Source organism: Heloderma suspectum, chromosome 6 (genome assembly GCF_057233095.1).
Source record: "Heloderma suspectum isolate Gila_16-S chromosome 6, 16-S_ref, whole genome shotgun sequence".
NCBI classification, from domain to species: Eukaryota; Metazoa; Chordata; class Lepidosauria; order Squamata; family Helodermatidae; genus Heloderma; species Heloderma suspectum.
This window is the reverse complement of record NC_139463.1, coordinates 108,910,546-108,934,856: the sequence shown is the minus strand read 5'-3', so window position 1 is coordinate 108,934,856 and position 24,311 is coordinate 108,910,546. Positions and strand designations below refer to the sequence as shown.

At 43.5% G+C, this 24,311-nt stretch overlaps 2 protein-coding genes across 2 annotated transcripts; both read left to right on the top strand.

Moving 5' to 3' along the window:
- Positions 1 to 8,971, top strand: LOC146342406 (vomeronasal type-2 receptor 26-like). The gene is made up of 5 exons (XM_084807828.1): positions 1 to 291; positions 844 to 1,698; positions 6,263 to 6,490; positions 7,527 to 7,653; positions 8,067 to 8,971. Exons 1-5 carry the CDS (start codon positions 1 to 3, stop codon positions 8,969 to 8,971), a joined length of 2,406 nt encoding a protein of 801 aa, XP_084663954.1.
- A 6,677-nt stretch (positions 8,972 to 15,648) lies between these two features.
- On the top strand, positions 15,649 to 22,988 carry LOC146342405 (vomeronasal type-2 receptor 26-like). The gene is made up of 4 exons (XM_084808531.1): positions 15,649 to 16,458; positions 18,825 to 19,052; positions 21,687 to 21,813; positions 22,078 to 22,988. Exons 1-4 carry the CDS (start codon positions 15,667 to 15,669, stop codon positions 22,986 to 22,988), a joined length of 2,058 nt encoding a protein of 685 aa, XP_084664657.1. The 5' UTR covers positions 15,649 to 15,666.
- The last annotated feature ends 1,323 nt before the right edge of the window (positions 22,989 to 24,311 follow it).

The window sequence follows — 24,311 nt, the reverse complement described above, 5'->3', positions numbered from 1 at the left end:
ATGATCCCTAAAAACTACCAGCATATCCTTGCCTTTTTTTTTGCCATCCAAGAGATCAACAAGGATGTTGAATTATTACCCAACACTACACTGAGTTCCAAGATTAATGACAATGCTTTTGATTCAATGCAAACCTGTGGGAACATTATGAATTTTCTCTTTACGGGACAAAGGGATCCTCCCAATTACAACTGTGTCAGGGAAGATAAATTAATGGCTGTCATTGGTGGTCTCACCTCCCCAAACTCCATTCAGATGGCCAGTATCTTTAATACCTACAAGATACCACAGGTACGTGTTTAGAATTAGACAGAGGCAACCAGAATGAGAGTTTTTGCATGTATTTGTGTACTGCATAAAATTGCTAGGGGAAAAGGTCTCTGACCAACCCACTGAGCTGCATTGACTGGCAGCATTGACATTTCACAATCTATGGTGATTCCTGGGAACAAGAACTCCCAATACGTAGAGCGCAATCCTATATATGTATACCCAGAAGAAATCACACTGTGGTCAGAGGGACTTACTCTCATGTACATTGGTATAGGATGGCAACTTAAGAATCCAAGCTGTGAATGAATCATTGCAGGAATATAAACTTGAGAAAGCCAGTTTCTTCCACATCCTACTTACTACTGTATGTAAGTTGAATACTGCTAGTACCAGGTAAATTTACTAGGAAGCATAAGATAGGGATCTTAGAAAACACATCATTTGCTAGAAAGGTCCTGCTCAATTGCACCAAGATCATACCTTTGGCAGATATTTGGTCAGTGTTAGTTCATGTTTAAGATGAAAGGGATGGTTTTCTCAGACTAAAGAACACCATATCATTCTTATTAGCTCAGCTATGGCTCCTTTGATCCAGTGCTGAGGGACAAAATTCAGTTCCCTTCTTTCTACCGGATGGTCCCAAATGAAGACCCTCAGTATTTGGGGATTATTCAGCTGCTCAAACATTTTGGATGGAACTGGATTGGCCTCGTTGCTTCAGATGATGATAGTGGGGAAACCTTTCTTCGAACCCTGAGACCAAAGCTTTTGCAGAGTAAGATTTGCATTGCTTGGATGCATGTGATCCCAATAGTGTCAGAGTTTTCACCAAGGGAAATAATTGAAGAAAAAATGAGACCAATTCGATCACTTCTTTCTTTAAGTGAAATCAATGTGATTCTGGTCTATGGAGACTATCAATCTCTTGCAGGTTTACAACTAATTTTGCACTCTGATGAAATTTTTAATCACAACCCTGTGGAGAGGGTATGGATCACAACAGCTGAATGGGATTACACTGCTGTTTTGGGTAGGGACAATTTCACCACACAAACTTTCAATGGCACCTTGTCATTCAGTCTCCATGCAAATGTGGTGCCAGGATTCCTGGACTTTCTTGAGAGCATCAATCCATATCAGTCAAATATGTATGACATCCAGGAGTTCTGGATGACTGCATTTCTCTGTTCACTCCCACAATATAATCTTTATGCACAGGGCAATGAGAACTGCACTGGGGGGGAGGAGCTGAGGAGCCTCCCTGAATCTACCTTTGAAATGGAAATGTCTGGGCAGAGCTACAGTATCTACAATGCTGTCTATGCCATTGCACATGCTCTCCATGCCATGTATTTAGCCAGAACCACACAGAAATCAAGAGGAGATGGGGACAGATGGAAGCTCCAGAAAATTCAGCCATGGCAGGTAGACACAAGTACAGAGAAATTTATGGGACATCGTACAGTAGCAGGGAACCATGTTATGAACATGACAAATAGAAGACGAGCAAAATCATAGATCAACCATGGAGGGGAGAAAAGCCTGTGAACAGACCCAGCTTTCAAGGCACTGCTGAAGAGCAATATCTCATCCTCTTCCTGTAATGATGACTCTCATGTGCAATTTGTCTTACTCCCTTTTCAAGCCTGCTAGGCCAGAGGACAATACTGTTGAATTATGCCTCAAATGACATAGGACTTCCATTTACCGATCCCAAATCAAATTCCAAACCATTGGGGTTCTAGTATAATGACAGAGAGAGACCACCACCTCTTACCATTCATAATTTGATATACCTCTATCATGACACTACTTACTCATCATTTTTCCCCCCAACCAACCCCAACTGCACAGGCCTCATTCTTTCCTAATAGGCGAGATGTTCGAAACTCTTGATCATTTTGGTTGCCCATATCAGATATGGCCAATTAAACAAGAATTAATCCAAGAAGAATGGTGGACTAGCTAGCCAATTGTATCCTAGCATTGTAAATGAAACAGTGGCAGGACATGAGCTGGAGCTGAATTAGATGCTGCTCATCACACCTGGGCAGGTGATATACAATTCTCAATTCATAAGAAGAGAGGTCCCCAGGCAAAACCAACCTTCCCTGACATGGAAGCCTATCTCCCTAATCCCTGACGAGAGCAGGCCAACTGTAATGGTCCCTTGTCTGAGAGGGAAACACTCTGCACATGTTCAGAAGCCCAATTGTTAAAATAAATAATTTATTCTAAATATAGAAATGAATAAAACATCTCAAACAATACCAAAAAGTCCAAGACATATAAGAAATCTTATAGGCTAGATGACCGCCTGATTCTAACAGTCAGTAAGCATTCTAAATCTAATTTTCCTGTCTTTCACAATCTCTATGTAGCTATCTAGTGTCCCCTTCAAAATATTTTCTAATAATACAAAAGCTATTGATTGATTGATTGATTGATTGATTGATTTCTATACTGCCCAATAGCAAAAGCTCTCTGGGTGGGTCACAAAAATGAAAACCACAAGGAGCAGCATAAAACAATATAAAATATGAAAGCTCAAAACTACAATAGAACAGTACAGCCAGAAGAAAACCTAGCAGCAATGTAGAGATTTAAAATACAAATCTTAAACACCAAAGCTAAAAGACTAGGAAGCCAAAATGCTAAAACACTGGAATAATAAAAAGGCCTTCACCTGGTGCTGGAAAGAGTACAACGTAGGCACCAGGCCAACCTCTCTAGTGAGCTCATTCCACAGCCAGGGTGCCATAGCAGAAAAGGCCCTCTTCCTGGTAGCCACCCGCCTCACTTCCTTTGGCAGGGGTTCATGGAGAAGGACCCCTGAGGATGATCTTAGGGTCCAGGCAGGCACATTTGGGAGGAGGCGGTCCTTCAGATAACCTGGCCCCAAGCTGTTTAGGGCTTTGAATGTTAATACCAGCACTTGGAATTGGGCCTGGAAATGGACTGGCAGCCAATGTACCTGGAAAAGTCCTGGCGTAATGTGATTTCATTAGCCAGTCATTGTTAACAATCTTGCTGCCCTATTTTGGACTATTTCGAAATTAAATTCTTTCATATAATAAATGGCATCCAAAGTTCTTCACATTTTTCTTTTTGTTATCTGTCTTCATTCAGGAGAATGAATTCTTTTAATTTAACATTGATGCATTGCATCATACCTTATTTCACCATTCCTTGAAAGCAGGAGTGCTGGCTAATCTCTATTTAGAAGCTATGTGTAATTTTCAAGCTGTTAAAAACAATTTCACCAATTCCACATGCTCATTTCTTAAAACACCATTAAGATTTCCCAGCAAGTTGTACAGACGGTTCATTGCTATAGGATCTCCAAATATTCTGTTAGGTTAAACAGAATATGTTCTGTTAAATGGGCTATGACAATTTCCCAGAAGCTACTGCTGTTGTTTCTTATTTATTTATTTATTTATTTATTTATTTATTTATTTACACTATTTGTATACTGCTCCACAGCCAAAGAGCTCGGAGCAGTGAACAGCAAACAGGATAAAGAGTAAAAACACCATGTTAAAATAATTGCATTTTTTAAAGAATGAAACAGAGTTCTGATAAAGCCAAATTGGATAAACTGCAGCCACTCACGCAAGGAAGGCTTCCTGAAATAGCAACGCCGAAAGTGGCACAATGTCGGCACCGGCCTGACCTCCAAAGGGAGGGAATTCCACAGGAGGGGGGCTGGCACACTGAAGGCTCTTCTCTGAGTGGATTCCAATCACGCCATAGGTCCATGTGGAACCACCAGGAGCGAGCCCTCTGATGACCTCAGTGACCAGGCAGGTTGGTAAGGGAGAAGGTGCTCTCGCAGGTATCCTGGTCCCAACTTGTTTAGGGCTTCGTATACTAGTACAAAAACCTTAAACCTAGGGATGGCGGAGAATTTCTCCCCGAAACTTTGGGGGGCCGAGCGCCAACATGTTCGGCCCCCCGAACAAGTTTCGGGAAGAAATCCTCCGCACCCCCCCCGCACCCCGCACCCCCCCCCCGGGACGGGACTTACCTTCGCCAAATGCCCCTCCCGGCGGCGGGTCCGGCCGGCAGTTCGGCGGGTGTTCGTGCGGGGCGGGAGCGGCAGCCGGTCTTTCGACCAGCTGCCGCCGCCGCCATTCCAATAAAAGAAAGAAAAAAAATGCCCCCATGATAGGCTATGTGACGATTAATGTAACCTATCACGGCTAGATCTGCAAAGTCAGCCGTGATAGGCTATGTCAATCGTCATGTAGCCTATCACGGGTGACTTTAAAAAAAAAAAAAAAAAGCACGTACGGATAATGGCGGCCCCCATAGGGAGCCGCCATTCCCATTCCTTATTTGGTCGCTGTAGTCTACGTAAAGGTTTACGTAGACTACGGCGAAAATAAAGGCAACGCAAATAGCGTTGCCCTTATTTTCGCCGTAGTCTACGTAAATCTTTACGTAGACTACAGCGACCAAATAAGGAACGCGAATGGCGGCTCCCTGTGGGGGCCGCCATTAGCGTACGTGCTTTTTTTTTTTTTAAGTCACCCGTGATAGGCTACATGACGATTGACGTAGCCTATCATGGCTGACTTTGCAGATCTAGCCGTGATAGGCTACGTTAATCGTCACGGAGCCTATCAGGGGGCGTGTTGTTGTTTTTTTAAACTTTCAAGTTCGCGGCCGGGCGAGGCGGGAAGCCTCCCCCGCGGCCTGAACTTCGCGGGGGGAGCAGCGAAGTGCCTCCCCCCCACCGCGAACATCCTTCGAGGACAGGTAAGGGACTTTCGTCCACCCCTACTTAAACCTGGCCTGGTAGCGAATAGGCAGCCAGTTCAGTTCCCTCAGCAAAGGAGTTGCATGCTGAAAGGGGGCAGCTCCTGCTAACAGCCAAGCTGCTGGGTTTCTTGGCAAGTCCACCATGAAGGAAACCTGTATCTGTTTCCCCTAATCTCCAACAAGCACGCCTAACATTGGGGAATAACTTTGCCATGGTTTGTGGTGTCATGTGCCAACATTGTAGCACTGTATTTAAAAAAAAAAAAAGTTGGGGAGATTTTAGGTCTGCTATAGAAGATGTACCTCCATTGGTCCAAAGAAATTTCTATGCCTAGCATCTTCCCCCATTATCATCACATGCTGCAAATAATATCTGATAAAATGAGATATTTATTTAATTTTTGTATCATTGCTTCATATGTTTTAAGGTTGAGTGTTGACATGAAATAAACTTCACTGAGCTTTTTCCTAGTCTACCAACCACTGCCACCAGGATGAGCTCAGAACCCTTTCACATGCATCACATGGTGAAGAAACCTGATCCAATCCCTGGATCCTCCAGTTAAAAGAGGGGACTCTGGTAGCAGGGGAGGGTGCGAGCACCTGCCAGGCACTCTGAAGAGCTGGTGCCAGCCCCAACAGAATGACTGAGACAGAAAAACAGTGGTCTGAGTCAGAATATGAAAGCTTCATGGGTTCATGGTGAAGTCCTGGAAACACCACTGGACTATCTATGTCATTGCTCATCGGCCTTCCGAGCTTGTATCAAGCAGTTTTGAACATTTGGCAAGTACAGGCACTTGCAAATTCATCTTTGGTGACACTGATACTTTAGGAAAAGACTTTGAAAGTGGCAGGGTGCTTCCAGATGGAGGGTTCTGGCACTACCAGTCACAGATCCTGTGCAGCTATTCCACCTTTCTCTCCGTACCAGGGAAAGATGGTGAGCAAAAAAAGCCATGGGGAGATACAGGAGGGTTACAAATCGAAGGCAGCAGCATCTGGACCTCCTGTAAAATCACGTGAAAGGGGCAGGGGGTTGCCTGATAAAAGGTTTGTCTGGAAGCACCCTAAATGGAACATGCTGCTAAATTCCAAGGAAGTCACATTACCCTTTCTGACTGTTTGGCCACCCTGGTTTGTGTGAGGATGAAGGGTGGTTTATAAATCCTTTAATAAATAAACACATCAAATTAATTTAAAAAATTATCCTCCAATTCAGCTTCACACTTTTCTGAGAAGCATCCGCTTCAATAATAGTGCTGGGGAAGAAATATTTTTGGATGACAATGGGGACCTGGCAGGGGGATATGATCTGATCAACTTGGTCACCTTCCCCAATCAATCATTCCAGAGAGTCCAAATTGGAAGGATGGAACCCCAGGCTTCTCGAGAGAACGGGTTCACCATTAATGGAAGTGCAATTGTGTGGAATCACAGGTTTAATGAGGTGGGAATGATCGTTATTTTTATTTTCATCATCATCATCAATATTATCATCATTATTTTTAAGCATATTCTGGATACTGGTATCCAGGATGGTTGACACTTGATCAGAATATGCTTTCAGTACATCTAGTGAGTGTGCTTCAGAGGGGGAGGGAAGGAGGGAGGCTGGAGAAGGCACAGGATAAATCCTATACAGGCATGTCCCATTTCCTCCCCTCCCTGCCCACCACTATGCCCCCTTTTCCCCCCTCTGAGGTTGATTTTCCTCCAACTTAGGTTGGAGAAGCAGCCAGCACAGCTCTCTCCACTCTAGCTGTGAGGGGAAGGGGGTAGATCTCTGACTCCCCCTTCTGAGTTTTTTTGAGCACTACCCAGGGTCCGTAGGATTGCTCTCCCCATTTCACTGATATTTACAGATTTTCCTAATTGCCAAAATGTGGTTATCCATTCACTATGACTAATTATTTTTGCATGTTTCCAGTTCTTAGCCATGATAAACTTTGCTGCTGTTAGTAGATTAGAAATAATTGGTTCATGTATTTTTTTACACACATGTATGGAAAAACTCCGACAACATTTTTAAAAGGTTAGAGCTAACTCAAATCCAGTTATTCTGATTATATCTTTTTGAAAACAGATATGGTTAGACTTTGATCATGCTGAGATCTTGGCATCCAAGATGGGGACCCATGATGCTGGTTCCAAGAAATTACTATATTCCTGTGGAAATTCTCAGAATTATGGGGGGGGGGGATGTCCTTATTCCTGTAGGAAAATTTATATTCCAAGAGTGATAATTTGGAAGAGCAGCCAAGAAACTGAGACTCTCTGATTGTTATTGATTAGATGGCTGTTCAGGTGACAGTAGTTAGAGGACATCCCCCCTGCCCTTGTCTTTAGCAAATAATAAATACTAAAACAGTCTAGGGTTCCTTCTTGAGAAGTGGTATCTGCCCTTAGTTGAAGGACACAGAACACCTCAGATGCTTTACTGCACACTCTCCATCCCAAATGTCCTTCCTTTTGGTTACCATTAGACACTGCCCAGTTCCACCTGTGTCGAGAGCTGCCACCCGGGACAGAGCAGGTTCATCCAGCAGGGGAAGGAAGTGTGTTGCTACGATTGCATTGAGTGCCCCCAAGGGAGGATTTCAGTCCAGATGGGTAAGTGAAAGAATGCAGAGTTACAGGTGTTTTAAATCCAGGTCTAGGGAATTACATTATATCGCACACAACGATATTACACACAAAGATATTTCTTTTATTTCTTTTTGAAATATGTATTGGCTGCCTTTCAGGATAGGAGCCCTCCAAGGTGGCATACAATAGTAAAATTCACATAATTAAAACAGATGTAGTAATATAAACAGCAAACATTCTCCAAACAAACAAACAAACACAAGCATAAGATAAAACCAATTCCCTTTCACAGAGGCCAACCTGAGAGAGCAACCATCATGGATGTTGGAAAACAGAGGAAGCTGTGGAATATAATTTGTTTGCTGCAAGATCAGGGTAGACAAAAGCTGAAGTTCTGTTCATTCTGGAAATACTGAGACTTTGTTTCTTACTTTCAGATGCAGACCAATGTGAGACGTGCCCAGAGGATCAGTATCCTGACAAAAACCAGGACCAATGTATTCCCAAAGAAATACGCTACCTATCTTATGAGGAGCCCTTGGGAGTAGTTCTGACATCCTTAACTCTTTTTCTTTCTGTGATCACACTTGTTGTGATGTGTACCTTCATTCACCACCACAATACTCCCATTGTCAAAGCCAACAACTGGAGCATCACGTGTGCCCTGCTGTCCTCTCTGCTGCTCTGCTTTCTCTGCTCCTTCTTATTCATTGGGTGGCCTGGGAAGGTGACCTGCCTTCTGCGGCAAACAGTGTTTGGCATCATCTTCTCCATCGCTGTTGCTTGTGTGTTAGCAAAGACCATCACTGTGGTCTTGGCCTTCATGGCCACAAAGCTTGGAAACACGATGAGGAAATGGGTGGGGAAGAGACTTGCAGTATCAGTTATAATTCTGTGTTCTCTTACTCAAGCCTGCATCTGTGCTGTGTGGCTGGCAACTTCTCCCCCCTTCCCAGAGTTTGACATGCACTCCCAGCTTGACACCATCATAGTTCAATGTCATGAAGGCTCATCCCTCATGTTCTACATTGTCCTGGGCTACATGGGGCTTTTGGCCCTCATCAGCTTCACGGTGGCTTTCTTTGCCAGAAAGTTGCCTGATGCTTTTAATGAAGCCAAACTGATCACTTTCAGCATGTTGGTCTTCTGCAGTGTTTGGGTGTCTTTTGTACCAACTTACCTAAGCACTAGGGGGAAATACATGGTGGCTGTGGAGGTCTTCTCCATCTTGGCCTCAGGATCTGGCTTATTGGGTTGCATCTTCCTCCCCAAGTTCTACATTATTATGCTGAGGCCTGAGCTGAACACCAGAGAGCAGTTAGTAAGGAAAAAGAATGGTTAGAATTGAGAGTGGAAGTGATGCCAGCCTTAGGAATGGCAGGCCATTAAGTCCCAGGCAGGCTCATATGGGAGAATGTGGTATTTCAAATAGTCTTGGATGAGAGTTTGGATGAGAGATACTTATTAGAAGAAATAAGGAGACCTGCCTAGAAAGCTGCCACACTATCTGAGCTATATTTAACCCCCTTTTCCACTTCTCCATTAGCATCCTCCTTGTTATCTTCCATGTCCCCAAGGCTCATAGTCAGGGTGGTGGGAGGTGAAGGAAGTATCTGGCCAGCACAAAGAACAAGTTACCCAGAGCTGTCATCAAGCTTGACCTGGCTTCTTTTGAAGGTACCAGCTTGTATGTTCAAATGGATAAGCTACACATATTGCTCAATGCATCTCTTTCAATTGCATCAATCTTTGTCTGGATTGGAAAGAACAGTGGTGGTAGTGGGAGCACCACTGTGGCTCCAGTAATCCATTGGGAGCAATTGCTCCATGGTGGTTCATGTGTTTTGAAAGCCAACAGGATTACTTCCATCCAAGATGCTGGAATTGCAAGAGTCCTCTATCGGAGAACCTGCTGAGAGTGAGGATAACTGGTACTGAGCAGGACAGGTACTGAGTACTAGTACTGAGTATGCTCCGTATATCCTTAAAGCATCTTCTTTCTAGGGATGTACGAAAGTCACTTACCTTTTCGCAGGGGTGCTTCATGGTGGGGGGAGGTGCTTTGCTTCTCCCCCCGAAGTTCAGGCGAGGGGGGGGAGGCATCCCGCCTCGTTCAGCTGAAATTCAGGCCGGGGGGGGAGGCTTCCCGCCTCGCCCGGCCGAAATTCAGGACGGGGAGAAGCACCCCGTCTCCCCGGCCGTGAAACAAAGTGTAAAACAAACAAACAAACAAACCCCGTGATAGGCTACGTAACGATTAACGTAGCCTATCACAGCTAGATTTCCAAAGTCAGCCATGATAGGCTACGTTAATCGTTACGTAGCCTATCACGGGTGACTTTGGAAAAAAAAACCCGTGCGTACGCAAATTTGCATTCCTTATTTGGTCCCGGTAGTCTATGTAAAGATTTACAGCGTAGTCTACATAAATCTTTACGTAGACTACCGGGACCAAATAAGGAACGCAAATTTGCGTACGCGCGGGTTTTTTTTTCAAAGTCACCCGTGATAGGCTACGTAATGATTTACGTAGCCTATCATGGCTGACTTTGGAAATCTAGCCGTGATAGGCTACGTTAATCGTTATGTAGCCTATCACGGGGTTTGTTTGTTTTTTTACACTTTGTAATGGCGGCGGCGGCAGCCGTTCGGAAGACCGGCTGCCGCCTCCACCCCCGACGAAAGGCCGACGAACCGCCGTTGGGACCCGCCGCCGGGAGGGACATTCGCCAAAGGTAAGTCCCATCCCGGGGGGGGGGGCGGGGGGGAGAATTTCACCGCCGATTTCGGGGGGCCGAATGCGTTGGCGCTCAGCCTCCCGAAGATTTGGGGAGAAATTCTCTGCCATCCCTAGTTCTTTCACAACTGTGGTGTTGATAGTGAAAGATATTGGCTCTGCTATCAAGGACAGAGAAATTGGGTCTTCTAATCCCACTACTGTTCATTAAGGCTAAAAGACATCCCAGTTTTTTTCCTATTTAACATGTACATATTGATTTCAGCAGAAGTACTAAAAATCTTTAGGGGGAAAAAGCTCCTAAGTGTGTGTGTGTGTGTTATGGTGAGGGGTGGGGCATGGGGGGGAGGACCCCAAACCAACCCAGTGAAGAATGAGTATGCTCAGTTGCCCCACAATGCTGGGTGACTGTGGAGAGGAGAAACACACAAAAGCAGGAGAGAGAGAGAGAGAGAGAGAGAGAGAGAATGCAACATTTTGTAAAAGGAGGACAGACTAAGAGACCCATAGATATAAAAAGGGTAGAGAGAAAGATCTTGTTATCTGGAGAAGTTATTCCGTAGTTTCCACTCAAAAATCACTTGGAATGTAAGTGAGAACTTCCCATGGAAATCAATGGAAAAATCCAAGATTTTAATATAGCTGGGACTGGGCCCAGGTGTGTCCATACCCTCCAACAACAACACCCAACCACACACACACACACACACACACACACACCAAGTATCAGCAAAGAGAAAAGTTCCTGCAGTAGCTCACTGTCCCCATATTGCAAGTTGGAAGGGGCTGTGGCTAGAAGAGTGGCTTAGGACAGCCCTGCAGTGTAGGTCACACTGAATACTGCAAGTCAGGCTCAGAGTGTTTACAGTCACACTTCAGTATTGCCCAGAGGTATTAGACCTCTACAAGTTAAGCTGAAGCTGAGACATTAGCTTACAACAACCTTGCAGTGTTACACATTGCTTTCATTCCCACACTGTAGTACAGTATACTGTTACCCCTGCGGTATAGCACACTGTTAAACCCTTCTTTCGGGTTCTACCCCTCTTGCAACTAAACCTGTAGCTTAAAACAGCCCTATAATGTAGACCACTGTTAACATTACAGTCCAGAAGTGGAGCTGAGACTGGACTGACAATCCTCCATAACTCTTAAGCTGCAGCAAAGGTCACACTACTTAATTCCCACCTCAGGCCTCTTCCCAGGCAAAATCAAGTATCCTGCTTGATGAAGTATCTGCCTGCAGTAACAGTCTGGGAGAGGCAGCATGGAATCATGTCCCCACTCAGGGTTGTCTCCTTCTGTGCTTATTTCCTCCAGTTCAACTTCTTCTTTGCCCTAAGAGCCATTGAGTGCTTCCTCTGAGACAGCATGGCTATGGATCAGCATTTGGCCCTCTGCCACACGTTATATTACTCAATGCTCCTGTCCATCTGAGACTGCTGGGAAGGTACCTCTGCTGGTTCAGTGCCTTGCTGTGGTTGCTCATCCCTGCAGTCCTGGTGTCCCAGCCAGCTCCTGTTCTGCAACCCCCATTTGGATCACTGCTTCTGCTGATCATCTCCTGCATCCCAGCCCCTGGGACAGAGATGACCGGCTCCACCTCAACCACCTGGATCATCTTTTGCACCTTCCTCTTCACTCTAAGCACCTACAGCACCCTACTGCACACTGGGATGAAGCTGCTTTCTGTGGCGGGGAGGTGCAAGGCCTTTCACATCGGCACCTCCCACCTGACTGATGGCAGCCTCTTCTACAGCTCCATCACTGACACCTACTTTAGCCCACAGGCTTCAGGAGGAAGCAACAAAGTGGTGATGCTGTCTGTGTCCAACCCAATGGCTCTTCTTCAGTTGGTCCTTTGCAGAAGCAATTCCATCAGACTCCAGGGCCGCATCTGCATGGCACTGATTTCATTCTTCGTGCCGTCGGAGCTGCGCAGTATTAGCACTGCCAATTAACAACTGGGGCAGTAGAGGGGAGGGTTAAAATGGGCTTCCCCAGCTGGGAAGAGCAGAGAGTGCAGAGCTGGGGAGAAGGACAGAGTGAGTAGCACATAGTCTCTTAACAGGCTCCCCCCCCACATACACAAACACAGGCTCAGTGAAGTGCTTCTGAGTACACATTTATGAAAATCATCTGCCCTGCCACCCACCCTTTCTCAACTTCTCATCTGTGAATCCACAGGCATCCAGCACTTCTCAGCTGTGTTCCTTTGTAGCTGCACATCTCCATTCTCAAGCTTGATACTTAAAGTGAGAGATGCAGTGACATGAAACTGAAGTCAATAGCAGGGAGAGACCATTGAGTCAAGAATTCATTTTTGTGAACCACCCAGAGAGCTTCGGCTGTTGGGCGGTATAGAAATGAAAAAATAAATAAATAAATAAATAAATAAATAAATAAAATAAAGGGAGAACCTGTGCTACTCAGAGTAGACTGTAGTGGAGTTCCAGTGCCCTTGACCAGGAAGGGATGTCAACTGAATATCCACCATCCCGTTTCTTCACTCTAGTCCTATGCCAATCCTTATCAATTCAGGAAGTAAGGTGCACTCTCCAAGAGGCTGCTTCACTCCAACATAGTTCTCTGGACAATTGCACTGTTCCAGGTTGGAGAAGACCATGCCCTAGAGGGGGGTCACAGAGACCTGTTTGCATCGCTGGCTCTGACACTTGAGGACTTAGGCAAAACAGATGTTCCGCACTGCAATTATTAAAATTACAGTAATCAGGAATGCTACGTACAGAAGCCCCTGGAGGTATGACAGGCCCAACTGCACGTGCAAATTGCCTACCAAAACCAGTATATTTGAAGTGTGATGTTCTACACTGAGTCCAAACAATGTGCTCCACCCCAATCTAGGAAGCTGTTTTCAGGCAGTCTCCACTTTATCAATCCATCTTTTTCTGTATCTTCTGTCAGGACAGATGTTGTTGACAGTGGCCACTGGTGTTCATGAAGGGGTCCAGTTGGGGGTTGACCCCAGATTTGTCAGCATTCTTTCTGATGTTGCTTCTGCTCTTGCTGCATTATTCTTCTGCCATGAGTTTGAACTCCTCCATATGCAGTAGGAGAACAATAGTTCAAACACAATCATATGGTTTTTCAGATGAGATTATCATTGGTGAATTTGTATCCGTTACACTTCAGGACTTCAATGTGCCATCATTTCTGGAGCCCCCATATTTTTCAAAGACTTTTGCGTAAGTAGTTCTTTAGTATTAAGGGGAAAAAATGTTCTATGCCCAATTATCACTGTTAGGTTGACAAAATAAATTACTATAAATCACAGCTTTCCAACATCAGCCTGTCTCTTTTATATTTCTCTCTACATTTGTGGTATACATTCACCATCATTATTTCAAAGCACTTCAGCTGGGAGAAATAAAGACCTCCAAAGGTCAGGATTAGATCTGTTCAAAATCTCTCTAGACCTCAGTTACTGAAAATGGTTTTGGAGCTAACTTCGGGGCAGGCACAGGGCATTCATCCTGGTCAGAAGAATCCATAAGTAGTCATCCAAAGTACTCCAAGTGGAATTTGGACTTTCTCCAAAAAATGCCACCGTTCCTCCCTGCAAATGCAATGTGTATTTTCAGTAGATTTGGATATTGATTTGGATATTGATTTATTTCAATATCCAGTAGATTTGGATATTGAAATAAGGTAGAGGGAGACTGAGATGAAAGAAAGAAAGAAAGAAAGAAAGAAAGAAAGAAAGAAAGAAAGAAAGAGACAGACAGACAGACAGAACAGAGCAAGAATTTAGGCTTGGAGCAAGAGAAGCTGAGAAGGTGATGTGCCCAAGAGAGAGCCTGGAGGGAATATAGGGTGGGAGAGATGGATTTTTCTATGGGGTGAGGGAAGCAGGAAGGCCCCCAATGAAATCTTCTCACCATCAGTGAATAGCTCTATGACTGTAGTCATTGCTTTGTGTCCTGTGCTTGTTCTGCAAAGCTCAGAGGGACATCTTTTCTTCACAACAACCCAGTAAGGAAGATTTGGAAAAGACAGAGGGTCTTATACAACATCTTACACAAAAACAATTACAGGACAGAATATTCATGTTTCAGCAGATGTAACTCCCACTGAGTTCAATGGGGTTTACACCTTTTTAAGTAGCAGCAGAATTGCAGCCAGAGTGAACTTCACAAGTGAGATTTGGTTTGGGGTTACCCACAACCCAGTCCAACACTTTAGCCACTGCACAACTACATACATACTTCTGTTCATGTAAACTCTGGAGACAATCCTCATATCATTAGCCTGAGACAGACTTTTCTATAGTATGCATGACAATGTACTTAAATGGGTAAATCAGAATGCAAGCTATAATGCAATTAGATTGAAGATGTCAAGGTTTAAAATGATGTGAAAACCTCATTGCAGCATGAACCCTAAAAACTACCAGCATCTCCTAGCTTTTGAATTTGCCATTTATGAGGTCAACAAGGATGCTGAATTGCTAACCAACACAACACTGGGACCCAAGGTTTATGAGAATGCTTTTAATTCAAGGCTATCCTGTTGGAACACTCTGCTGCTTCTTTTTATGGGACAAGGGGACCTCCCCAATTACCAGTGTGTCAGGGAAGATAAATTAATGGCTGTTATTGGTGGACTCAGCTCCCAAACCACCACCCAGATAGCCGATGTCTTAAATACCTACAAGATACCACAGGTAAGTATTTAGAATTAGGTAGAGGCAACCACAATGAGAGTGGCTGCATTTACTTGTGTCCCATATCAAAATTGCTCATCACAAAAATTTCTCTCCAGCCACTGACCTCTTAATTGGCTGCATGCCATTTTGGTATTTAGGGTGATTCCTGGTAAAAAGAAACCACAATAATTACCGTGCAGCCCTATAAGTGTCTACTGAGAAGTAATGCCATTAAGTTAAATAGCGTTTTCTCTGCCATTGAATTTGGTATACGATTGCAGCCAGCTTTAGAATTCAAGCTGTGAATGGTGCGTGGCGGAAATGTAAACCTTAGGAAAGAGAGTTTGTTTGTTATCCTGGTGGCTATCATATCATAAGCTGAATATTGCTAATGCAAAGTACACTTACTTAGAAATATATCAGACTGTTAGAAAGCACAACATTTGCTTGAACATCATATTCAATGAGATCAAGACTTTAACCTAATCAGACCTTTGTACAGAGTCAGTTTATGTTTTAGAAGGATGGTATGATTTTCTCAGATTAAAAACCACCATACCTTTCCCATTAGCTCAGCTACGGCTCTTTTGATCCAGTGCTGCGTGACAAAATTAGGTTCCCTTCTTTGTACCGGATGAGCCCAAATGAAGATCCTCAGTATGTTGGGATTGTTCAGCTCCTCAAACATTTCAGATGGAACTGGATTGGCCTCATTGTATCAGATGACGACAGTGGAGAAACCTTTCTTCGAACCCTGAGACCAAGGCTCTCACAGAATGATATTTGCATTGCTTGGACAGAGGGGGTTCCATTAGTGACCGCATTTTTACCAATTAGAATACTTGAAGAAAAATTGGGACCAATTCTATGGACTCTTTCCTTCAGTGAAAGTAATGTGATTCTTGTCTATGGAGACAGTCAGTCTTTGCAGGGTTTACAAATAGTTCTGTTCTACTGTGAAATTGATAATAAGTATCCCATACAGAGGGTGTGGATCACAACAGCAGAATGGGATTACACGGCTATATTTCCTGGAGGTAAATTCACCCCAATATCCTTCAATGGCACCTTGTCATTCACTCTCCATATCAATGTGGTGCCAGGATTTCTAGATTTTCTCGAGAACATAAATCCATATCAGTCAAATATTTTTTTCATCAAGATTTTCTGGTACACTGTGTTTGGCTGTTCACTCCCAAAATATAATATATATGAGCCAGGAATTAAAATTTGCACTGGGAAGGAGAAGCTGGGGAGCCTTTCTGGATTGTTCTTTGAAAAGGGAATGTCTGGCCAGAGCTACAGTATCTACAATGCTGTCTACATTGTTGCACATGCTCTCCGTGCCATGTATTTAGCAAGAGCCAAACAGAAATCAAGAGGAGATGGGGAAGGACAGAACCTCCAGAAACTTCAGCCATGGCAGGTAGAAATTTTGAGAGCATAAATCCATATCAGTCAAATATTTATTTCATTGATTTTTTCTGGTACACTGTATTTGATTGCTCATTTCCACAGTATAACTCATATGAGTCAGGTAATAAAATTTGCACTGGGGAGGAGGACCTGGGAAGCCTTTCTGGATATTTCTTTGAAACGGGGATGTCTGGCCAGAGCTACAGTATCTACAATGCTGTCTATGCAGTTGCACATGCTCTCCATGCCATATATTTGGTGAGAGCCAAACAGAAGTCAAGATGAGATGGGGCAGATGGAGCCTCCAGAACGTTCACCCATGGCAGGTAATCATAGTTAGAAATCATAAAACATCATGTTGGAAGCATTCAAAATGAAAAAGTAGAAGACAAGCAAAATCATAAATAAATCAAGCACAGAGGGGAGAAAAGTCTCTGAGCAGACCCTACCTCAAAACCACTACTGAAATGGAAAATCTCACCTTCCATTGACAGAGGGGGGAGACATGAATGGGCATCTCATGACCAAATTTCTCTTAGCCCCTTTTAAAGCCATCTAAGCTGGAGGACATCACTACTGAATTATGCCTCATTGAAAATAGGATTTCCATTCTCCAATCCTAAATCTGCTCCAAAACCATTTGGGGGGGGGGGGTCTCTGAGTTCTGCTATTACAACAGAGGGATACCTCTACTTCCACACCATACCAATCGTAGTTTGATAAACCTCCATCATTACCTCTCTAACTCATATTTTTCTCTTACTAAAACTCACCACCACTTTATTCTTTCTTAATATGTTTTGTGTTACAAATTCTTCTTCATTTTGTTGCCCAAATTAGAGCCCAATACAGAAGAAGAATCCAAGAAGAATGATGGAGACCAGCTACCCTATGATTTCATTTAAATGTGAAATATCTAGGCATCTTAAATACATAACTATTTATTGTCCTCACGAAAACAATAATACTAATACTAATAATAATAATAATAATACACTCCATATTTATCAATGTCTTAGTTTATTGTGTTTTTTTCGTATCAGAAATAAATGGCATTCAAAGGTGTTCACATTTTGTTGTTGTTGTCTCCCTTCATAGAGATGAAGAAATTCTTTTTATTTAATCATTGAGGCAATGCACCATGTTGTATTAATCTATTCCTTTAAAGCAAAAGTGCAGGCAAATCTCCATTTAGCAGCTCTGACCCATTTTGCAGCTGTTCAAAGATTTCCTACCAATTCCACATGCTCATTTCTTAGAACATTATAAAGATATGCAAGCAAGATCTACATTGTGTTCATAGGTGTAGGATATCCAGTTATACTGTTCCAATGGACAATAACTATTTCTCAGAAATTTCCGATTTTTCTTCCACATTTCCACTACGTGTGAAGAGAATTCGCACTCTTCCCCCCACGTTTCCAACAAGAACAATTAATGCTAGCATGCATATGTCTTTGCTATTTTTGGTGGTATCATATGCTAACAGTACAGTACTTTATAGAAATGTTCTTTTAATTTAACCCATGGGGAGATTTTTGGACCATTATAAGAGATGTATGTATCTCCACTCATTGACATGAATTTCTATGCTGAACATCTTTTCCCATTTTACATTAAAATAATTTCCTTTATCATCACTTTTTGCAATTAATATCTGATTTAATGCTCAAAAGTCTTGCCGGTTGAAGGCCAGACTTGAAAGCTTGAAAACTTGAGGAAACTGGAAGCTAAGGTCAATGTCTTAACTTGATGTGTGCTGTGTTCAGTGATGATGTTGTACAAGGACACAAATTGTGCTTGCTTACAACTGACCTTCCATGCACCCACATAGGGGTCATCAGTACAGACTATCCAATCATTCTCTTCAAATGGGCTATAAATATTTCCCACAAATTCCTGATTTTCTTAGAAGTCCAACATGTGTGAAGGAAATGTGCATTCGTTTCGTGACATTTCCAACAAGCACTACTAACATTAGGGTACATCTTTGTCATTTTTTTTAATAATTCCCATTATGATCCACTGACATTAGTTACTGATATATAAGAAGCATATATTTGATGTCTTTATTCTCTGATAGCACAGCAGGGATACAGAGGGAAAGATGGTTAGAGAAAACATTGGAAAAGCAGTGGGAAGCCACAGGAGGGACCTGTTGTTCAAATCTGTGAATGGGACAGGGGCCTTGTCTGATAAAACCTTCATTTGGAAGCACCCTAAATATCACAGCAATATATTCCAAGGAAAAGAAATACTTATTTATGACTCTCTAACCCCAACCCTCCCCCCCCCCGTATCTGTAAGGATTGGTAGTTTTGAAATACTTTCTTAAATAGACAATACATTGTGAACATTTGTTCTCCTCCAATCCAGCTTCACTCTTTTCTAAGAAGCATCCATTTTAATAATACTGCTGAGGAAGAAATATTTTTTGATCACAATGGGGACCTGACAGCTGGATTCGATCTCATCAACCTGGTCACCTATCCGAATGAATCTTTCCAGAAAGTCAGAGTTGGAAGAATGGAGCCTGAGGCTACTGCAGAGAATGGGTTCACCATTAATGGAAGCGCCATTCTGTGGAATCACAAGTTTAATCATGTGGGAAGGATTAGGTTTTTTTTCATCATCATCTGAAGTATCAGCACTCCACATACTGGTATCCAGGATGGTTGACACTTGATTGGAATATACAGAACTTGAGAGTTTATTTGTTTTATTAAAAGAATCATAGATTCCTCCAGGCATATTACAAAAGATAATAACACAACAATACAAATAAAGTCCCAGCTTTAAAAACCAACAATACAAAACTATTAAATATGACTACATCACATAAAATATAATATTAATACAAAAACTAAAATGACCATCAGATATCCAAGGTGTTAGCACATTGCAGGAGCTAAAATAAGAAGAAGAATGGCTTTTTTGCATTGGAAAGGAATATTTGCTTCTTAATCAACCAATTCTAGAATGGTAGCATTCCAAGATGTTATACCTAATTATGCAGTTGTAATTATGTGAACTGATTCAACCTGAACCCTAGAAATTAGAAGTTAAAGGTCTACTTCTCCTGAGGCAGAGAAGTTTTCTGCTATAAATTAGGTTTTTCTATTATGGATTTGGCCTTTGCTAAGTGTTTTCAAACTATAGTTTCAGTATTTAGGAAGCCTTTGGCTACCAGTTAACTTCCCATAGCTGTTTAATACACTTCAGACAAAGCAGACATCAAAAATGTATTAGGTGGATTAAATTTTGGTTTTAAATTAACAGGAATTAGTAAAGGATTGTTTTTATATAATCTTATTTTCATTAGAGATATCCTTGCAACATCACATCAGAACATAACTTGCATAACATTTTTGCTGTTAAACAGAGCTTTGCTAAAGACTTAATTGCTTAACAGAAAATAGAACTTCTAAAAGCATTGTTCTTCAACTTTTAGTCCTACCAGCTTTAAAAGGAGAGATCGTATTCGAAGTACCAAGTTCCCCATTCAGTATTGAATAGGCTGTTTAACTGACAGGTACACAGGCCTGGCGAGTTTCGAATAAGAATCTCCCACATTCAAAGATCAGCACAGATTAATCCATTCCTGTGTAGAAAGTACCTCATATATGTGTATTTGGGTTCTGATGTCTAGTGCCTTTAATTTCACTGATTTTAACAATTGTGCTGATTGCCAAAACTTGATTACCAGTCTTTACTTATTCCTGAATTCTTCCAGTTCTTAGCAATGATCAACTTTGCTACTGTTAGCAGCTAACAAATCTTCCTGTATTTTTCATACACAAGAATGCAAAAGCTCCAACAACATTGTTTTCAAGTGTTAAGATGAGACAGATGGAGTTGTTCTGTTTATATATCCTTGAATATATCTCTAGCTAATGTTGGGTCATGCTGGATTACGGAGCCCTTGGTATCCAAGATTCTTATGCTTGATACTGGTCCCAAGACCTTCATATATTCCTGTGGAAAAGCTGAGAATTTGAGCAGAGAGGGAAAAACTACCTTCTTTCAGGTGTAATGGTTATATGCCATCTGTACTGTGGTGATCCAATAGTGACTGTTTAGAAGAGGAGCAGAAAAATCTGGATGGATCTTGGGGTGATGGAAGATTTTGTTTGCTTGGAGTTAGGGCCTCTGAGCCCCATTGTCTTTCACAAAGAATAAATAAGTACCCCAGTTTTGCTTTCTTTTGGGGAAGCGGTATCTGCCCTTAGCTGATATCAAAAGAACTAGGGATGTACGAAACACTTGCCTGGTTTTGTCCAGGAACATCCGCGGGGGGGGGGGGGAGATGCTCCGTCCCTCCCCCCAAAATCCTCAACGGGGGGGGAGGCAATCCGTTCCACCCCCCCAGAATCCTGCCCGGCCGGCTCCGCTCCATGTCCAGGCCACAGAGCGGCTGGCTGGGTCAACCCACAGCGGGGCCTCCAGCCGCTGCCGGGCTGCTGCAGACGCAAATGGCATCCTGTGTAGGGGACGCCATTTGCGTCCCTATGGTAGCCCGTTATAAGCTACATAAATATTTTTGTAGCCTATCACAGCAAGCAAAAAAAAAACAGTGGACGCAAATGGTGGCAGCTATGGCGGCCGCCATTTGCGTTCCCTTTTTTTCACTGTTTTAGCCTATGTAAATGTTTACGTAAGCTATTATGGTGGGAAAAAAAGGGGGAACACAAATGGCGTAGTGGGCGCAATTTGCCTTCCTTTTTTTCTCCATAATAGCCTACATAAATATTTACGTAGGCTAAAACGGCGAAAAAAAGGGAACGCAAATGGCGGCCGCCGTTGCCGCCACCATTTGCGTCCGGTGGTGGTTTTTTTTGGCTTGCCGTGATAGGCTACGTAAATACTTACATAGCCTATCATGGCCTCCGCAGGGATGTAAATGGTGTCCCTGCGTTAGCCGTGATAGGCTACGTAATTATTTGCGTACCCTATCATGGCTATGATGAGGAAGAGAATGGCGGCCGCAGATGCAGCCGCCATTCGCAAGTCAGCGCGGATGGCAGCAGATAAGTGCTGTATTTCACATGCCTTTCATGGGGGGGCAGGGGCTTCATTCCACCACAGATATCGGGGGGCCGAATGCACTGGCATTTGGCCTCACCGAGATCCGTGGCGGAATACTCTGACATCCCTACAGAACATCCCGAAAGAACACATTCGAAGCTTTATTACGTATGTTTCTGACTAATAGGTTCTTCTCTTTTCGGATACCATCAGATGCTGCCCAGGTCCACCTGTGTTGGGAGCTGCCACCCCGGACAGAGCATGTTTGTCCAGCAAGGGAAGCAAATGTGCTGCTATGATTGCATTACGTGTCCAGAAGGGAGCATTTCAATCCAGATGGGTAAGTGAAGGAATCCAGATTTACTCTGAAAGTAATCCAGAACTTATCAGTTCAGATCAAAAGTAATTCCTGTCAGTTTGGCCGATAGAGAAGTATATGAATGCATACCCTTACACAGAGAACAATCCGAGACAGCAACCATCACAGATGCATGCAAAAAAGAGGAAGCTGCATAATATCTTTGCTTGCTGCAAGATTAGGTTACATGAAAGTGGATGTTTCTGTTTATTCAGCAAGCACCGAGACTTTGCTTCTTCCTTTCAGATGCAGACCAATGTGAGATGTGTCCAGAAGATCAGTATCCAAATGAGAACCAGGACCAATGTACTCCCAAAAAAAAGAGCTATCTAACTTACGAGGAGCCCCTGGGAGCAGTTCTGGCCTCCTTGGCTCTTTTCCTTTCTCTGATCACAGTTGTTGTGATTGGGAGCTTCAGTCTGCAATGGAACACTCCCATTGTGAAAGCCAACAACTGGAGCATCACATGTACCCTGCTCTCCTCTCTGCTGCTCTGCTTTCTCTGCTCCTTCCTATTCCTTGGCTGGCCTGGGAAGGTGACCTGCCTTCTGAGGCAGACAGTGTTTGGCATCGTCTTCTCCATCGCTGTTGCTTGTGTGTTAGCAAAGACCATCACTGTGGTTTTGGCCTTCATGGCCACAAAGCCTGGTAACAGTATGAGGAAATGGGTGGGGAAGAGACTTACTGTTTCAGTGATCGTTTATTGTTCTCTTATTCAATGTGTCATCTGTGGTGTATGGCTAGCAACCTCTCCCCCCTTCCCAGAATTTGACATGCACTCCCAGGTTGATGCAATAATAGTTCAATGCCATGAAGGCTCAGCCCTCATGTTCTACATTGTCCTGGGCTACATGGGGCTTTTGGCCATCGTCAGCTTCACTGTGGCTTTCTTTGCCAGAAAGTTGCCTGACTCTTTTAATGAAGCCAAGCTGATTACTTTCAGCATGTTGGTCTTCTGCAGTGTTTGGGTGTCTTTTGTACCAACTTACCTAAGCAGTAGGGGGAAATACATGGTGGCTGTGGAGGTCTTCTCCATCTTGGCCTCTGGTTCTGGCTTACTGGGGTGTATCTTCCTCCCCAAGGTCTACATTATTATATGGAGACCTGAGCTGAACACCAGAGAACATTTAGTAAGGAAAAAGAACAGTTCCAACTGAGAGCAAAGTGATGTCATTCTTAGGAGTGGCAGCCCATTCAAACCTGGCTAGACTCATATAGTAGAATGTCTTCCAAATAGTCTAGTGGTCCCAAATCAGGTAGAGCTTTATAAGTAAAAAAAAAGGGGGAGAGAGAGAGAGAGAGAGAGAGAGAGAGAGAGAGAGAGAGGTTCTCTGGTACCTGAACAAAATATTTTATTCTGCCCAATGCATTTTAGAAGACATTTCCTTCCTCGGGGGCATGGAATCCATGATGTACCTGATGAGGAATACAATTGTACAAAATTTCAAACCAAGCCAATAAACATTACCAGAGGTACATTAAGTTAAAATACATTGAAAATTGACACATTTGCCCTCTTTAAGCTGTATCTGGCATATTTTTCTTTCACGTTTTGGTGAAACTATTGAAGTAATTTATTCAGGCAGCTTGCCACAGAGGTGTGCCTTTCATTGGTTTGGTGAAGTTCTGATCAGCAATTCAAAATTTAGAAAGGTTTTTCTGTCCCACAAAAGCCTAAAGCGGTATCTTCTGGAAAAGTTATGTTTGGCATTCACACTTTCACTCTGAAGCTAGAATGCATTCAGTATTCCAAGGTTTTCAGAGGAACTCTATGTTAGTGAGGGAATTCTCAGATGTCATGGAATATGACATCACAAGCTCAGTCTTCATATTATAAAATGGGACCCAGACAATGGGGGAGGGGGAGATTTTGCGCTGGACTCCCCTGCTGTGGTCTCAATCTGGATCAGCCCTCCCACCCATGCCTCCAATTTACATTGTCAAAGAGGCATCCATTTGTAATGTTAATTGCATGCCTAGGGGAAAGGGTTAACATCCACTACAGACTATTCTAGGTGTCCTGCATTGGCTGCAGCAGACCCTGAGTGAATGGGCTAACCAAACCGCAGGGTAACAAAACGGGCAAAGGGTACACAGATTTCAATCCAGTAGGGATGTACAAAACACTTGCCTGGTTTTGTCCAGGGCCATCTGCAGTGGGGGGGAGGCGCTCCGTCCCTCCCCCCCGAAATCCTCGACGGGGGGGAGGTGATCCGTTCCTCTCCCCTGGAATCCTATTACATAAGTATTTACATAGCCTATCATGGGCTACCATAGGGATGCAAACGGCGTCCCCTACTCAGGGCGCCATTTGCGTCTGTGGCAGCCCGGCAGCAGCTGGAGCCAGAGCCACCGCCGGAGGAGCCACCACCGGAGCCAAAGCCGCAGCCAGAGCCGCAGCCAGGTAGGCTCCGTTTCACGGGGCTTTCGTGGGGTGGGGGGGTGGGGGGCCCCATTCTGCCACAGATTCCAGGGAGCTG

Bases quoted from the DNA above. Each gene is read 5' to 3' on its own strand.
- LOC146342406 (XM_084807828.1), top strand. From the start codon at position 1: ATGATCCCTAAAAACTACCAGCATATCCTTGCCTTTTTTTTTGCCATC. The intron at 1,699-6,262 runs GTAGACACAAGT...CCTCCAATTCAG, and splicing joins AGAAAATTCAGCCATGGCAG to CTTCACACTTTTCTGAGAAG. The intron at 6,491-7,526 runs GTGGGAATGATC...GGTTACCATTAG, and splicing joins GGAATCACAGGTTTAATGAG to ACACTGCCCAGTTCCACCTG.
- LOC146342405 (XM_084808531.1), top strand. From the start codon at position 15,667: ATGAGCCCAAATGAAGATCCTCAGTATGTTGGGATTGTTCAGCTCCTC. The intron at 19,053-21,686 runs GTGGGAAGGATT...GGATACCATCAG, and splicing joins GGAATCACAAGTTTAATCAT to ATGCTGCCCAGGTCCACCTG. The intron at 21,814-22,077 runs GTAAGTGAAGGA...TCTTCCTTTCAG, and splicing joins GAGCATTTCAATCCAGATGG to ATGCAGACCAATGTGAGATG.